This window comes from Ursus arctos, unplaced genomic scaffold, assembly GCF_023065955.2.
Source record: "Ursus arctos isolate Adak ecotype North America unplaced genomic scaffold, UrsArc2.0 scaffold_26, whole genome shotgun sequence".
In the NCBI taxonomy this organism is placed as follows: Eukaryota; Metazoa; Chordata; class Mammalia; order Carnivora; family Ursidae; genus Ursus; species Ursus arctos.
In genome coordinates, this window is record NW_026622941.1 from 17,975,296 (window position 1) to 17,993,080 (window position 17,785).

The 17,785-nt window shown below is 34.3% G+C and overlaps 1 protein-coding gene across 11 annotated transcripts in view; it reads left to right on the forward strand.

Annotated features, from left to right (window-relative positions):
• AEBP2 (AE binding protein 2) overlaps positions 1–17,785 on the forward strand; it is a 133,898-nt gene that overhangs the window by 51,828 nt on the left and 64,285 nt on the right. For 10 of the 11 annotated variants that reach the window (XR_006409848.3, XR_008961506.1, XR_008961508.1 and 7 more), the window contains exons 6-8: positions 3,455–3,522; positions 6,114–6,227; positions 8,644–8,670. Coding sequence is in view for 1 of the 11 variants with exons in the window: in XM_026502323.4 (XP_026358108.1) it covers positions 3,455–3,522; positions 6,114–6,227; positions 8,644–8,670; positions 9,219–9,264 (255 nt within the window). In the remaining 10 variants the exon portion in view is untranslated. Of the gene's footprint in view, positions 1–3,454; positions 3,523–6,113; positions 6,228–8,643; positions 8,671–9,218; positions 12,967–17,785 lie in introns of those variants that run through there. The other variant, XM_026502323.4, reaches the window with a different exon arrangement.

Below are 17,785 nucleotides of genomic sequence, written 5' to 3' on the forward strand. Positions count from 1 at the left end.
AGTGCACCGTATTTATTCTCTTTTAAAGAACATTGGATTAAAAAAAAAAACATTGGAAATACAGTTTATCTAAATAAGAATGAAAGAGTTGAAAGGAAAATTGGAATTTGTGAAGACAAAGTTAAAATGGCTGTACTGGGAATTCTGTTGGGATTCAGCAAGATCAGGGGCTTGTTCAGCAGTAATGGTTAAAGTCCTCCTTTGTTGTTGTTTTTAAAGATTTTATTTTATTTGCGGGAGAGAGAGAGCATAAGTGGGTGGAGAGGCAGAAGGAGAGGGAGAAACAGATTCCCTGCTGAGCAGGGAGCCCAAAACGGGGCTCGATCCCAGGACCCTGGGATCATCACCTGAGCTGAAGGCAGATGCTTAATTGACTGAGCACCAGGCACCTCTGAAATCTTCCTTTGAAGTTTGATAACATAGGTTTATGATTTGGTAGGTCTGTAATTGTTCTTTTTCTCCAAGGTCAGTAAGTAAGATGTGGTCACCAGACCCAAAGTGTGCATTAGTACTCATTTGTTCATTCACTTAAATACTGAGCACCTACTGTGTACTGATGGTACAACAGTGAACAAAACCATTAAAACAAAACAGTAAACCATGTCTAATAGAAGAGACATGATAAACAAGATGAAATAATGAAATTGTAAAAACTTACAGGAAGTGGGGGTATGAGCCATTCAGTTATTAGGGGGATGAACATCATAGCTGGAGGGAAAATCAAATATAAAATTGAAAAATAGGAATATGCCAAGTATGTTTGAAAATATGTCAAGTACGTGAGAAGGCAGAGAGTAGGAGTTAAGTCAGTAATAGGGGGAGAATATTATTGGACTAAGAGTTTGGTTTTTATTCTTTGTGTGATAGGGAGCCGTTGAAGAAGTTTGAGTAGCCATGGTCTGATGTGATTTTTTTTTCGTAATTTTTATTGAGGTATAGTAAATATAAACTGCACCCTTTTAAAGTATGCAGTTTTATGAGTTTTGACAATTGATCTATGAAACCACCACTGCTGCCACAGATAAGATATAGAACATTCCCATCACTCAAAAGTTTTCTAGGTAATTTTGTAGTTTACCTCTGCTCTCCATCCCCTGCTCTGGAGAACTCACTGATCTCTTTCCTCTCCTGTGGATTTTAATGTGCTCACTTGGGTTTCTGTGTTGAAAACAGAATGTAGATCAGGATGGGGAAAAGAGGATCAGTCTTTCTGGTATCTGAGGCGAGGAAAGGCTAGAATGGTTACAGTAGAGATGCTAAGAATTGTTAGATTCTGGATATCTTTTGAAAGTATTACTGACCAGAATTACGGATGGATCATATGTCGGGTTTGATAGTGAAAGTAAAAGATGACTCCGGTGTTTTTGGCCTGGGCAACTGGGCAAAAGAATGGAGTTGCCATTTAATAGAGGATTTGAGGAGAGCAGATTGGGGGAAAGGAGAATATCAAGAGCTTAATTTTTGACACATTCAGTAGAGAATCTGTTGTCTCTTTCACTTAGCCAGTTGGATGTAAGAGTTTGAGCCTGGAGGAGAGGTGTGGCTACAGATACAAATATGGACATTTTCAGCATGTAAATGGTGTTTAAAGGAATCAGACTGGATACAATCACCTAGAAACCAAGTATAAATAGAGAAGAAGTGTAAGGAGTGAGGTTTGGGGCTTATCACTGACTTTACAGGGCAATAGATCTGATGAAATAATGGTTTAGTAATGAGCAAGTATCTCGACATGTTAAGTAATAATGGTGATGATGGTGAATAAGGTTGTGTTTTAAAAAATGAAGCACCAACGTTCACATGCTTTCTCATTAAGGTAGCTTCTTGTGATGAAATCCTTAGGTTCACCATGGGAGGAATAGATAATGTTCAAAAAAATGAAGGAACTAAAAACAGTGGTGATATTAGGAGTCTGGAAAAAAAATTTTTTTAAATTCACTGCGTCAAAATTGTGAACGTGAAAATACATTTTTTCGCTGTAGAAAATATCTGAGAGGTTTATGTTTGCCATACAATAAGAAACTAGCAAATAGGAGTGATTTGCATCCCCAAGTCACATCAGGAGGCATGAATGCCTTGAACTGGGGAAGAGCCACAAGGTAGAGTATAATCTGAGGAGTGCTTTTTCCTGAGGAAAGTGGAAGGAAGAGACATCAGTGCAGGAAAACGTACTTCACTGGACTCAACAGATAAGAAAGGGGTTCAGTGGACCTCCCTAGTTCCATGACTAGGAAGGTTTTGATGGAGGTGGAATGTGTTAAAATCACTTCTTTCAGTAGGCAGACTATCCAATACTAACTGCAAATTTAAGTTTCTTAGAAGTCAGATAAGCAATTATAGGAAATAACCAACCATACTGATAATGCAACAGTTTGCAGAAAAGTATGTATGAGGTACATACTGTGCAGTTGGCCTAATTTGTCTTACTTGTTTAATTGAAACATTTTCTTTCGAGCCTTCTCCAGAAGAGGTCAGCAGAATCCTAGTTACCAGTCAGTTGGCTTGCTGTGCTTGGTTGGTTTGCATTGTTTTCATGTCTTATTTTTTTGTAGAGGTATTTTATTTCAGCATTTTCAGATCCATCTTTGGGCTCTTAAATTAATCTCATTGCCAAATCTAGAATTAGAGTAGTTAACTGTTGGTTTTTAAAAAATGGGAATAGAAGGTATTTTATTTTCGTATAAAGTGCTGTTTTTACTTACTTCTAGTATATTTTGAGGTGGCTGTTTGCAGCTTAAACTTGGTAAAAATAATGGAAATTTAGACTACGAGAACACTAAAGTGCTAATTTTGTTAATAAGGAAGTTGTAAGAGTTATAAAATACAGTTTTGGTCAATTATTTAAGCATTTCCTTAATTTTCAGAATCTGGTAATGAATGACAAGTACGTTGCCTTTTTTACATTTTGTATTATGTAGGTCTTTTTATTCAGGTTGATCCACCATTTAACTTTGATTCCTTATAACTGAACCTAAACACTGACTGGCTAAAGTTTCATTTAAAATAACACAGACCAACCAGCAAATAGAAAAACAGCAAATATCTTAGTCATAAATTAAAGACTTTTCCCATTTCAGCTGTTATTTTTTCTTTACTCTTTTATTTGTTCTTTAAAAATATTCCAACCAATACAGATTTTTGGTTGGCAGTCTAGCTACTTTTCAGACGTTAATAGATACTAAAATAAATAGAATTTTCATTCCCTTAATAAAATTAATATGGTGCTAGTATTTGTCAGTGCAAAACTTCTTCAACTCCTTTTTCCTCTGTCTTTTGTGAAAATACATTATCAAAGGCGAAGCTTCTCCAAGGTCAGAACAAAATATTGTGGTAATATGTGGTCCAGGATATGAAGACTTAAAAATTCTTGATTAGGATCAAAAGTGCTTTTTATTGATATATTAAAATAATGTTCTATAAATCATTTTCATGATCTCTTTTGTATCACTACTAGGTAATAGCTAAGAGAAAAGAGGATTCTGGAAAGATAAAACTTTTGCTTCATTGGATGCCTGAAGACATGTAAGTGTTTGGAATACTATTATGAATAGACTGTCTTATTTTTATTAATATTTTGTACTAAAAAATTACTTGTTATTGGGTTTGAATATTATAAAAGAATTACAGAAATTAAACTGCAAAACATTTTGACTTTTCAGGATTAAAAAATAATCTGTGAAAGCTCTTACAGTACCTGGGTCATGTTATGAGCTTTAAAACTAGCTTTTTTACTGTTTTTAATAAAAGTTGTTGTAGCAGTTCTTAATCATTTTTAGGGTGTGATTACTTTTAGGATTTTTCAGTGACCCTTTGATGGTATGCAAGCAGCCTTAGTTGTGCCTTTGTTTGAATCATTTATTTAAAAAATTTCTAAATACTTTCTAGCACACACTGATATTTTATAGAAAAATCAGGTGACTGGTTTTCTAGCAGTGTTAGGTTTTTCTGGCCCACATGCTCCTTAATTAGACATTTCCTTCCTTCCTTCCTTCCTTCCTTCCTTCCTTCCTTCCTTCCTTCCTTCCTTCCTTCCTTCCTTCCTTTCTTCTCTTTCTCTCTCTCTCTCTTTCTTTCTTTAAAGATTTTATTTATTTATTTGACAGAGAGCTCAAGCTGGGGGAGGGGCAGAAGGTGAGGGAGAAGCAGGCTTTCCGCTGAGCCGAGAGCCTGATGTGGGGCTCTATCCCACGGTCCTGGGATCATGACCTGAGCCAAAGGCAGATGGTTAATCAGCTGAGCCACTCAGGTGCCCCTTAATTAGACATTTTGTGTTTAATTTTCCTTTTATCTTTTCATTAATTTTTTTTTCTTGTTAGAAAAGGTAATGAAAGTGTATCATAGGATGGAATCTCATTGTGTATATTTGGTTTTTCAGAAATTAATAGTATGTGGTTAACATTTGTCTTTGTTATAAATTTTTTTTTTTTTTTAAGATTTTATTTATTTATTTGAGAGAGAGAAAGCATGAGCAGGGGAGGAAGGGGTAGAGGGAGAGAGGGAAGCAGACTCCCTGGGATCATGACTTGAGCTGAAGGCAGATGCTTAACCGACTGAGCCAGCCAGGCGCCCTGTTATTAAATATTTTTCTATAATATTGTTTCTCATTCCAAGGAGATGTTAATGAATGTGATGTGAATTAAGAGCTCTTATTCTTTTTTTTTCTTTTCTTTTTTTTGTTTTTTTAAGGGAGAGAGGGGTTGGGAAGAAGGACAGAGGGAGAGAGAGAATCTTAAGCAAGCTACACCTTAGGTGTGGAGCCCAAAGTGGGGCTTGATCTCACAACCCTGAGATCATGATCTGAGCCAAAATCAAGAGTCAGATGCTTAACGTACTGAATCACCAGTGCCCCATGAATTAAGAGTTCTTAAATAGATTTGGGAGTTTACAATACATGCGCTAACATGTTAGTAAAGACATCTAGCTTTTTTTTTTAATCCTGTGACTATCAAACTGCCATTAACAAGTAGAACATATTTTCTACCACTTTCCTCCTTCCCCCCCCCACGTTTTGTAGAAATGCTACTGTAAAATATTTTGAAATGGCTGTGTAAATCTGTAAAATTTATTTAATGAGCTCCTTTTTCTGAAACATTAAAGTTACCCATTTTTCTGTTAAGAGCTATTAAATTCAATACACAAACTGCAGAGTGTTACAGTTTTCGATATGTATTGTCATGTATTGTCTTCCTGAAAGTTTGTGCCAATTATAATCCGACCTACTACATTAGAGAGCTTACTTCTCTGGCTTACTATTAACACATTGATTATTATCACTCTTACATTTTGTATTTCTATGATTACAAATAAGATAATTTTTAAACTTTTTAATCTTTGGTGAATTGGTTTGTGTCCTTTGTCTCCCCTGTCCCTTTTTCCCCAATAAGTATTCACCTGTTTTCATACTGATTTGTAGGAGCTCTTTTATGTTAAGGTTATAAACATAGTTCCTTTAAGATATATTAAAATATATGTGTATTCTTAATATTTTGGAAATTGATCAGTCCAAATACCAAATTGCTTTTATTTTAATTTCCTGGTAGGATTAAATTTCTCTGAATTCAGGATTTGATCACATGTGCATTTTTTTTTAAATGGGGTTAATCTAGTGGGGTGTTTACTTATTTCTTCATTAAAAAACTTGGTGTCAACATAAAGAATATAGTGAGTATTATGATAACGTGATACAGTGACAGAGTAATGCCTGTAATTGTTGAATTACTATGTAGTACACCTGAAACTAACATAGTATTGGAAGTCAACTGTACTTCAGTAAAAAAAGAAGAAAAAGCTCATTGTCAAATTGTCATCAAGTCAAGCTCAAGTATGAATTTTACTCAGTGAATTAAAAGACAGTGTTTTATAATGCATGTTTCTAAGCTTGATTTGGTTTGTCACCAAAAATTCCTAACTCATTCCCAAATTCATTCCTGAAATTTCCCTGCCATTTTTTAGCTGAGACTCTGCATCCCATTGATGTTCCTTAGCTCCTGAAAAGCTTGTTAACCTAGGTGGCTCAGTTACACTACCAGAAGAGTCTGGGTAATGTGAAGTTATATGAAGAGTAAGTTTAAGATTAACGTTATTTCATTTATGACTTCTTTTTTACTTCATAGTCTGCCTGACGTGTGGGTGAATGAAAGTGAACGACATCAATTAAAAACTAAAGTAGTTCATTTATCAAAGCTACCCAAAGATACTGCCTTGCTTTTGGATCCAAACATATACAGGTAATTTAATTCTTGATTTGCTCTTCTGCTTCTAGAATTGTAATCTTAAATCTCCCTAAATTTTGGATATAAGGTTAGGACTTATTTTTAAGTACTGAATTTCAGTACCAAGCATAGTTCGCTTTCTGGAGCTTTGTATATGCAAATTCCATCACAAATGTTTATAAAGTTGTAGGATCCAGAAAGATAATGTTTTGGTAAAGTTATAATTCCAGATTTATTTTACATAGCTTAGATTGTAATATATATAGCATTTTGAAAATAAATGCCTTTTGTTTAAGTATGTAATTCTTTTTATAATATCATACTTTTGTGGGTCTGGGAATATATCCCATGTGCCCTAAAATTAAATTGGTGAATCAAATTGGTTGAATTTAAATTATACTCCACCCAAACTTTTTAGAAGAGCAGTTTAAATATTGTTGTGTTTGTTTTTAAGAGGTGGCTCAGTGTTCACATTGCTAATAATTTTCTGATCTGACCTTTGTTTTAGTGTGCTGTGCTTATGAAGGTATAGGGGGGGAAGGAGAAGAGACCAACATTTCTGACTATGTGCTGAGTCACTTTGCTAGGTGCTTTACATACACTTCATCCTCACAGCAGCCTGTGAAGTAGGTGTTACTATCTCTGTTTTACAGATTGGAAAACTGAGGCAAGAGTTTAAATAGCTTGCCCAGGGTTACACAGATAGTATATGACTGAACTCTTTTTACTGCCTCCGTCCAAATGACATATCCTAGGGTGATCAGAAAGTGGTGAAATTGCTTAAAAAGCACTCTTCGTGAGCAAACTTTCTCTGTTTTTAAAATCAATTTTAATTTGATATGTATTTTGCATAGGAATAGGAATAGAATAAGAATAAGATAGCATATAATAATTGATAATCCCAAATGTGAATTTTAGCTATCATAAAGAGACTGTGTCCTACACCAAATTCTGAAGCAGTTAAACACTTTGAAGGTTCTGTTCATTCTATGTCTCAACTTTTTGGAATGTTATTAGTATAATAGGATTTCTTGTAATTGAAGATATCTTCTGAGAATAAAATTCTAACATAATGGACCTTAACCATGGAGAAACACTGAGACTCTTTTGAGTTTTCCTTACTCCCCCGAAATTTATTTTAAACATCTTCTGATGAAGGTGCTAAGAATAAGTACCATAAAAACTTATTTTTTGTGGGATGAACTATGTTATCAAGAGATTAACTAGCGTAGTAAACAGTGAAATTACCTTAAAGGAGAAGATTGAGGGAAATCCACTACCAAAAATATGGGAAAGTCACAATTTACCTTTCCTTTATAAGAAAAATAATTGAATATTCTTTATTTACTGATTCTTAATGTAGGGTTTATTTCTGCTTACTCTTTGAAGGGAGTAATTAAAATTAGCATTCTAAAAGAATGATATTTTGGGAAAACTACCCTGCTATTAGAACTGGCTGTAAACATCCGTTAGACAGAGGGTTGACAAAGGGGCATGAATCTTAATTACAAGATTCAGACTGACTTCTGTGTTCTGCCCTTCATTCTACCCGCCCCCCCCCCAAGGGTCTTCCTTTTTCACAGACCAGCTAATTTTTGTAATTCTTGTGTATAAGGAAGCAAATTAGACATTTTAGTGAATGTTTTTAGTGACTTAAAAAACATTGAGGTGCAGAACTGCTGTCCAAAAGAGTGTAGGAATTGCATTGCATGTTTTCAAAAGTGTTTGTCTACAGTTCTTGTTGATTTCATTTTCGGTTAATGAACATGTTCTTAAGATATATTAAATGCATCTATGGAGTTCATTTTCTTTAACTGTATTTCACCCCCCTCCTCCAATCCCTGCCCTGGTCTTAACATTTAGTTTTGAGTCTAAACTTTCATGCTTCTACTGTTCCGGAAATTAGAATTGAGTCTCTCCTAAAGCAGTACAGATTAATAGAACTGGCTACATTTGCTGTGGTGTAACGTGTGAGCAAGGGCTGGATTTTTATTTGGAAACCTTGTGAAATTAAGTAAAAAAGCAATTGTTCTAACTTGTTTTAGGAGAATTATTTTGTAGCTTATACACATCTCAAAGCATGACAAACCTTCCAAAAATATATTAACTTCAAAATGAAACTAAAAACATATTTATTTAAGATTTAAGCATCCGTTTTGAAGCTCTAGTTGGTTAAATTGCATGCATTAAGCATAAGAATCTCTTTTATGATCATATTAGGTTATATGAAAAGGGTTTATTAAAAAGCTGTATTAATGTAACTGAGTTTGCATCCATTAAAGTGTGAATGCTTTGGAAATAAATTTTAATGATCAATGATTATCACATTGCCTATACCTTATTTAATGCTTTTAAAAATGTCTCTTTTGAAATACTTAATGTGTTTTTGATTCAGTTGAATAAAAGAATACTCCTTTTTCTCTTTTTCTAGAACAATGCCGCAGAAGAGGTTGAAGAGGTAAAAAATAAATAAATACATAAAAAGCAAACAAGCGGGGACACCTGCAGTCTTAGTCACTGACAATGGGTTTAGTAAAAGTTGCACATTAGAGTCAACCCCTTTCCTTTTTTTTTTTCTTAAATCCAGTATTTAGAGTAATATTTATGCTTAGTGTAAACATTCTGTGAATGAAGTAGGCTCTTCTGTGGAATATATTAATATATTACTGTATATCCACATTTTCATGGAATGGTACTGTGGGAGACTGAGCAAACACTCTTCTGGCAACTTAGTGGAACAGCTTCTTAAAGGCTTTGCATGCTTGCTGCTTTAAGCTGCTTTTTTTTCCCCCTTTAGCGATTACAGTAGTTTATATTGGAAAGAAAACAATTACAACGTGTGCCCTTAAAAATACCAAAAGCACTGTAAGGATATTTGTCTTGACAGTGTCTATTGATTTGAAGTCATATTAGGAAATACTTAGACAATGAAAATTATCAAGAGATAATTTACCTTTCAATTATGATAAATAGATGTGATTGGTTGCCATTTGTGTTCTTTTGCAGAACTCTGATAAGAAAAGTGTTCAATTTGTATTTAAGCAAACAGTGAACGACATTTGCAATCAACTAAAAATTCGTCTATCGAATTAGGGCTGAAAATTTCTGTTAAAGAGTGTTGCAGTATGTCTGGTGGCTCCCTTTTCAGGACTAGGGTTCTCTCATGGAGTACAGTATGTTAATATTTACCTATATAACTAATCTGTTAACGGTTTTTGAAAAACCTCTATTTCAAATTATTTGAATAATCCTCATATTTTCATTTTAACCTATATAAGCCTCTAATTTTTTTTTTCTGAGGAAAACATTTGGTTTATGAGTTTTTTCTTAACATAAGAAAAATTGTGGTTTTTGTTTTTGTTTTTTAAGTATTTTCAAACTGAATCCTTTATGCACCAAAGTTGGTTTTGAAAAGGAAAATAAAATCACTTTCTTGCTTGGTAAGCAAGAAGCCATATGGATTTTTTTTAACTTACAGAAATGGAAATATGTGTAACTTGTTAGTATTGTATCAAACAAATGTTGCATAGAGATAATAGAACATTGCTTGTAAATAATTCAGCAGATTTGTAATATATTTTTATATTATGAAATGTACTGTAGATGTTTTTCTAGAGGCATGAAAGTTAAATGTATATATTATGGGTAGAAATAATATTGAAGGATATTGTAATTCACTAGTGCTGCCAGAGGAATTGTTAATAAAGCACCTTCTTTAACAATAAATGTCTTTGCAGACTTAAGGGACTATGTACTACTGTTAATATCTATAAGAACAAAACACATTGAACATCCTTCCAGAAAGTCTTTGAGGGAGGACCTATACCCATAATAGAATTATGGCACTCATTTCTGACAGTGACCGTGAAATCAATTATTTCCTTACTGTTGGAAGGACATATTGTAAAGTATATGTGGTTATATGCAGTCAAACTGCAGAAAATACTCCTGATTGAGGAGTTTTCACTTTACTACACTGATATAAAAACCAGCAGTTTTTACACTAAATTTTTTAAAGAAAAGAATAGACAAAAATATAGAATTAAGCCTTTGGTTCCAAAATGGGAAAGGTTCCATGATACATAAATCATTTCTCATTTACTTTTAAAAAATTTTAAAAATAGTAAAAATTATGGGAGACTTTATTCGTTAACAGTGGGGTAAAGAGCTATATACATGAAATGAGTCATATAAAATTAAATGAAGTGCAAATAAAAGCACTGCTACTATAAGACATTCTGGAATGGTTGTTTAATAAGGGTATTATCCATTTGATCTGTAGCAAATGTGATTTTATTTTTGAAAAGAAAAGAAAAGCAGTGTGTTTTACTTTTTTTTTTCTTTTGCTTAAGCACTTCATCAATTGCTTTATTCTGTATCTACGAAGTAATCTACAATCTCCTTTGTTCTTTTAAAATTTTGATTTGTTATAAAATTGCCAAATAGAAGTGTTTCAGATATATAGTTTGTACCTGTATTTTTTATTTTATTGCCTCATGTTCTTGTAAGTCATTCTTAATTGACCGATGATTGTAGACCTTGCCTGAGTATTTTTTCTAATAAAACAAAGCAAATCACATTTAGCTTCAGAATTGTAACAATTCAATTAAATTTTAAAACGACCTCTGAAATATACATCTCATATTTTCTTTAAGGGCACAGCAAATAAATTCGTTTTTTCATTGTTTGGAAATATTTAGATGTCAGAACCAAATTTCATGGTTATTGATTAGCTAGCCTCTGAGTACTCAGTCACTTGTGGTACTTTGCTGCTTATCTGACTTAGGTCTGGTACTGTATTAACACACCAAAAAGAATATGGAATTAAAATGAAATAGTTTTATAACTTGTATATATACATGTATATAGACATGCAATTGGGAAATAAGTGTGAAAATTTTAACCAAAAATAATTCATTTAGTGATGTTTACCATTTATATTTTTCCTCCTAACCCCCATATATGACATATTCGTAATATGGCGCCTGAAATTATCAGTCTCTTATTCAGAATCCATTGTATATGTCAGCAGCAGGCAAACTGCAGCCCACAGGCCTATCCGTTCATGTACGTGTGGTCTATGACTGCTTCTCCCTGTAGTGGCAGAGTTGAGTAGTGAGAACTTAAGGCCTGCAAACCTAAAATACTTAATCTCTGGTGTTTTAAGGAAAAAATTTGCCAGTTCCTGGTATAGCTGATAAATTTTTGAAAAATAAGCCTAGGCCACACACATTAATCTACATTTTAATCTGATAGTATTAAATTTGGTAATAAGCCAGTACAGTAAATTTCAGTGAAAGTCCTTTATACTTTTCAGTAAATATTGCTATATTAGGTACCTGCAACAAATGGTGTTTTTTAAAAAAAAGTTTACTTGAATTTCTTAGTAGTTACCAACATTTCACCATTTGTGTTTTTGTATCCTTAGGACTAAATGAGATTTTGTAAATCAGATTATGTTTAAACCATAAGACACATCTGCTCTATATAAAATAATTATGGAAGTAGAAAATATTGTAAAATTTAAAGTTGTTTATTTTTCTAATAAACTTTTTCCTATATAAATCTTCCCTAAAGTGGACACACATGACTTCTGAATTTCAGATGAAAGAAAATTAAGATGAAGAGTAATTAACTCTCAATGCGTATTTTAAGATTTGTTTTACTCTGAAAGCATTGATAATCATGTCAGTAAATCTTTGACTGTAAAACTTTTTTCCCTCTCACACCTTAATAAAATGTTTTAAATATACAAGTACTCTTAAAAGGATAGAATTTGCCACAATTATTTGAAACATCTTTTATTGTTTGCTATTTGAATTCTTGTTTTAATAATATACGATTAACAGAAGTGTTAGATGCTCAGATAACATTTAGAATGGGAAGATACGGTTGAAGTCTGTAAAATAGTTGGGCTTTCTTTATACTTAATTTTTTTTTTTAAGTCTTAATACCTCTGAATAATTCTTTAAAAGGCAAACACAAATTCTTAGGTAGCTTCTCAGTATGAAAAACTGATATTTATCTGTAAAACAAGGCCTAGGTTTGCAGACCTACAAGGAGATGCTAATAAACATACAGTCTTTATTAGAAAGGCAGTTAAATCCTGTATGTCATTTGAATGTTTTGGAGTTTTGTTTTGTTAAGGCTTTATTTGTAAGTGATCTCTACACCGAACACGAGGCTTGAACTCACAATCCTGAGATCAAGGGTCTCATCATGCTTCACCGAGCTAGCCAGGCAACCAGAATATTTTGGGGTTTTGGGGAGAAGTAATTTAGGTACATTTTGAAAATGAAAAATATTCTTTGAGAAAATGTAGAGACTATTTCTTAAAAGGATAAAATTTATTAGAAAACATATTTTTCTTTCTTAATTCTTAAAGAATCTGTGACCTGGTGGAGGATTTTATAATTCCAGCACTACAGCTTTATTATTACTAAGATTTATTTGAGGAGGGAGGGGCAGGGAGCAGGAGAGAGAGTTGAAACAGACTCTGTACTGAACGCAGAGCCAGACGCGGGGCTCAATCTCGCTACCCTGATCACAACCTGAGCCGAAACCGAGTCAGACGCTTAACCGACTGCGCCAACCAGGTGCCCCAACAGCTTTAATATAATTAAGGGTCTGCAGCGTTCTTTTTCCTTTTTAGGTTAGAGTATTTTGTCATTTCTAATGGTTATGAGCCTCAAGAGCCTTAAAAATGTAATGAAATGCTGTATTTTTATTTTTAATTAAAAAATTTAAAATATTTACATAGTCCAATTTATTTTCTGAATCAGGTTTGCATGGTATATAATACATGATTCTATTACTCTGAAAATTAAAAAGGAATTATAAGTGGCTACAGTAGGAATTAACTATATTTTTTTCTAGGTCAGTATTCTTTTCACTATACCAAACTGCTTTTCTCAGTGTGTGAGAGGAAATAAATGTACATTGTAATACCACTGTAAAGTTGTTTTTAGTTTTTCTGCCATAGCCAGTCCCTAGCATGATACAGGGCCCAAAATAGTCTGTAAAACAGTCTATTTGTTGAAAGAGCGTTATAGGTGAGTACTTGCTGCAGAAACGTATTTTGGAGAATCAGTCCATAAAACACTAGTAAGGTTGAAACAACCCGGCTTAAACCACACTGTGATAGTGTTTATGTACCTTTATTTATGAACCTGTAAAGGGCGCTATACTTCAGTTTGTATGAACATTCTCAGTATAAAGGATTATTGATGTTATTATGTTTTTACATATTCGGTTGTAATGTGACCATTTTGGGTTTATTTTTACTAAAAAGGCTCAATTTAGTTTTTGGTAGAGCTCCCTTTTTTTTTTATAATAAGACCTCAATTTCTATGAATAACATTTTTTTCATTTAAATTCAATTAGCCAACGTACAGTATATAGTTTCAGATGTAGTGTTCAATAATTTATCAGTTGCATGTAATACCTAGTGCTATGAGTAACATTTTTAAGTAATAACACTACTTTGAAGGAATTACCCAGTATTTGATTTCTTTATTTAAATATTTTGTCATGGTCCCAGAGCATTGTCCCCCAAAGGACCTATTCCTCTTCAGTATTTTTATGCTTCTGCTAAAGAAAAATCTATGTGTTACAAATCTTATGCATTTATTAAGAAATTGCCAAGGACTTATATTTCCTATTAAAACCATTTCAGGAATTCATTTATGCCTAATACATCTTGCGTAAGCTTATTACATTTTGGGCCTTTTTCCTTTTAGAAAAACAGTTTTCTTAGAGACTGTGTAGCAAGGGAATAATAGTAGATTGTAAAATGTGGACATTTACTCTTGGTAGCTGGGCCCAGTGTATGTAGTTTAGTATAACTATCAAGTGTTGCAGAAGAGTAAGTCAGAAGATTCCTAGGTTAGGTCTTGAATTTCCTAAATTAAGAGAGCCTAGTTGGTTATATTCTTAATACTTGAATATTTTCTTAATACCTACATCATAGCTTTAAAAGAGTGTAGTAAATGTCATAAGTGTCATTCTTTATAGAAGTTAAGAAAGCTTACTTTAGTTTCTGTGCATCTCCTCCATGTATGTTCTTCCCTAAATCAACCAAAATACCTTGTTTTCTATTTAAATGTAATTCAGTCAGCACTTCATTCAAAATTTGTCTTCAACATCAGTAGTATGTAAAAAATATATTTTAGTTTCTTTGTTGTTAAAATTATAATCGCCAAAATGAAGAAATTAGTAGTGCAGGAAATAGCGATAAAAGTGAAAGTCCTCCCTTTCAACTGACCACACTTTCCTGGTCTCTGGATAAATATTCTGTTGAGTCCTTCCCCAAAGGACTTGTGCTTGTTCCTTAAATTGTTACCTACTCAGTTCTAGGATTTGGCTTTTACTCAAGACCTCTATAGTTCTTTGTTCTTTTTTATGGCCAGGTATGATGTACCATAAATTATTTAGTCATTCCCTATTGGTTGACATTGAAATTGTTTACAGATTTGCTGTCATATAATTAATACAGCAGCATCCTTGAAAATACAGTTGGAGCGATCTCTGTACTGTAGTCTCCTGGAAGGGACGATTAGCCGACTTAAAGAGTTAGAGTTGTGTCTGTTTTAAGTTTTGGTATTGCCAAAATGTTTTCCTGAAAAGGTGCTGCCAGCATAAACTCCTATCAATTGGATGTGAATGTGTTTTTCCCTGCACTGTACTAATATTTAAATATTATCAACCTTTAAATTTTAGTCAGTCTAGGGTGGAAGAGTGGGTTAAGAGAATTGCCTGGGTTTGATTCTCTGTTCAACTGAAAACTGACTTTGTGGTTTTGGGGAAGTTGAACTTGTGTCTTTTTTCATTTGCAAAATGGCATGCTATTATTACTTGACAGGATTTGTGTACTCTTTGTTTTGGTGAGCATGGTTTGAAAGAGTACAATCTTAATCTTTGTATCTTATTACCCTTTTTTTAAAAAAGATTTATTTTAGAGCACGAGACCGAATGGGGGGAGGGGCAAAAAGAAGGAGAGACAAGCAGACTCCCTGCTGAGCTCGGAGCGTGCAGTGGGGCTCCATCCCATTACCCTGAGATCACAACCTGAGCCGAAATCAAGAGTCGGAGGCTTAACTGACTGAGCCACCCAGGCACCCCTATATCTTCTTATCCCTTTAAACCCACTCTAGATACGGTCTTATCTTGTCATTGGAAGAAATTTCATGTAAGTTCCTTCATCTTTCTGATTATTCTTGGAGAATAAAAAGCTCTCCAATCACAAAAATAATTTCATTTTCCTTTTATTAACTTCAGTAAGTATTTTGTCTTTCAGTCAGTTTTAATTGTACAATTAGGTGAGTTTTGACATGCACATAACCATGAAATCAATAACGATTAAGACACAGCATTTCCATTGCCACCCGTAAGTTTCCTCATGCTGGTCTGTAGTATGTCCTCGGCAGCCCAGTCCGGCCAGTCACTGAGCTGTACGTCTCTCAATGTGGATTGGTTTGCGTTTTCTGAAATTTAAATAAATAGAATCATACAGAATGTAGTCTGTGGTGTTTGGCTTTCACGCAGCATAATGATTTTGAAATGGAACGATAAATACTCTAAATATTTAAATTTTGTGCTTATCTAGTGATCACATTTTTTTCCTGTGTTTTCTATTTGTATTTTAAGTAGGTAGCGGGGGCACAAAATTGAACTCTTCTGACTTCAGATTATTATTTCACATCATTACTTTAGATTTATTAAATACTAAAGACTTCTGGGGTGTGATTAGGCAGTGTTAAAGATACTTTTAAGGCAGTTTTTAAAAGTCAGTTATCTGTTTAATCATAACTGATTATCAGTGGTTAAGATAGTTGTGGGACCTGAGACGGAAGTCTTTAGGTGTTTATACTGGAGATACTAGACTAGCAAGTATTTCTAGCAAAGAAATTTGTTGCTGTTGTGTTAGGGATGTCCTGAAGTTAACAGTTAGCCTTCAGATTTAATAAAATGCTAATGAAACGCAGAATCTTAGAGCATCTGGAAAGTGCAAGGCACTGCTCTGGATACTAGAAGTTCAGCAATGAACAAAATAAATATTCTTGATCTCATGAAACTTAAATATTCTTGATCTCATGGAACTTATAACTGTGTGGATGGGAGATGACAGGCAATATGTAAATGAGTAATATGTACACAGGGGGTGAGGTGGTGCACGTTCTACGAAGGAAAAAGGGATAGAGAATTTGTGATGCAACTTAAGTAGGGAAGTTCATAAGGCCTTATTGATGGGTGATATTTGAGCAAAGCCTTGAAGGAGCTGAGTGGGAAGTCGTGCAGGTATCTGAGGGATGAGCATTCCTGGCAGAGAGAACAGCAAGTATAAAAACCCTTGAGGCAAGATCGTTTAGTCAAATACACATTTGTGTCTTACGTTGCTCTAGCATGACTCCAGGTATTGGCGATGCTGCATCTAACAAGACATTAAAATACATTAAAAAGTAATTTTATCTTTGAGGAGATGGGTAGCCATTGGAAGGATTTAAGCAGAGAAAAGCTATGTTCTGAATTGTTTTTAAAGGATCATTCTAATGACTGAAGAATTGACTGTAAGGGAGCAAAGTTTAAAAGGCCATAAGTATAATCTGGAACCGGAATGTGTGGTGGTAACAAGTTGGAACTTGGGACTTGATTTGGAGGTAGATTTGCTGAGAGTTCAGGTGAGGTGTGAGAGTTAAGAATGACTCCAGGTTATTTTGGCATGAAATACTGGTAGGGTAGAACTGCCAGCCTCAGTAGTGATGGGAACGACTGCAAGATGGACAGGGTTTGGGGAGAGCTGAATTAAGTAAGCTTTGAATGGTTTATATTGGGATGCTTATTTAGCAGAGGGAGAGGGACAAGTGGACTCCACGCTAAGGGCGGAGCCTGACACGGGGTTTGATCTCAGGACCCTGAGATCATGATCTGAACCCAAACCAAGAGTCGGATGCTTAACCAACTGAGCCACCCAGGTGCCTCGAGTTAGAGGAATTTATAGTGGAAACGATTTAAGGTAGAAGACTGATGAATGCAATTTACATACTTTCTTTGAAAATCTAGGTGAAGTTGTTACACATTCATAAAGATGAGTTTATCATTTCACCACCAAAGAAGAGTTTATATTCCTTGAGAGTCGGCTTGAGCAAGAGCAGGACCCTGGGCACTTTCCGAACAAGCAGTGAGCTGCAGTAATTCAACCTAAGACCTGATAGAAACAGATACTATTTGATCAGCTTATCAGCTGCCAAATGGTAAAAAAAATGATCAATTGTTCAAGTTGATGGTGATAAAAAATTGGGGATAGTAAGACAACTTGCCTACCTTACATCCTGTGTACCAAAACCCAATTAAATCACTTTTTTTTTCTTTTTTCTTTTTAAGATTTTATTTATTTATTTGACAGAGAGAGACAGCCAGCGAGAGAGGGAACACAAGCAGGGGGAGTGGGAGAGCAAGAAGCAGGCTCCCAGCAGAGAACCCTGATGTGGGGCTCGATCCCAGATCGCCCAGATCGAAGGCAGACGCTTAAAGACTGCGCCACCCAGGCGCCCCCCAATTAAATCACTTTTTTTAAA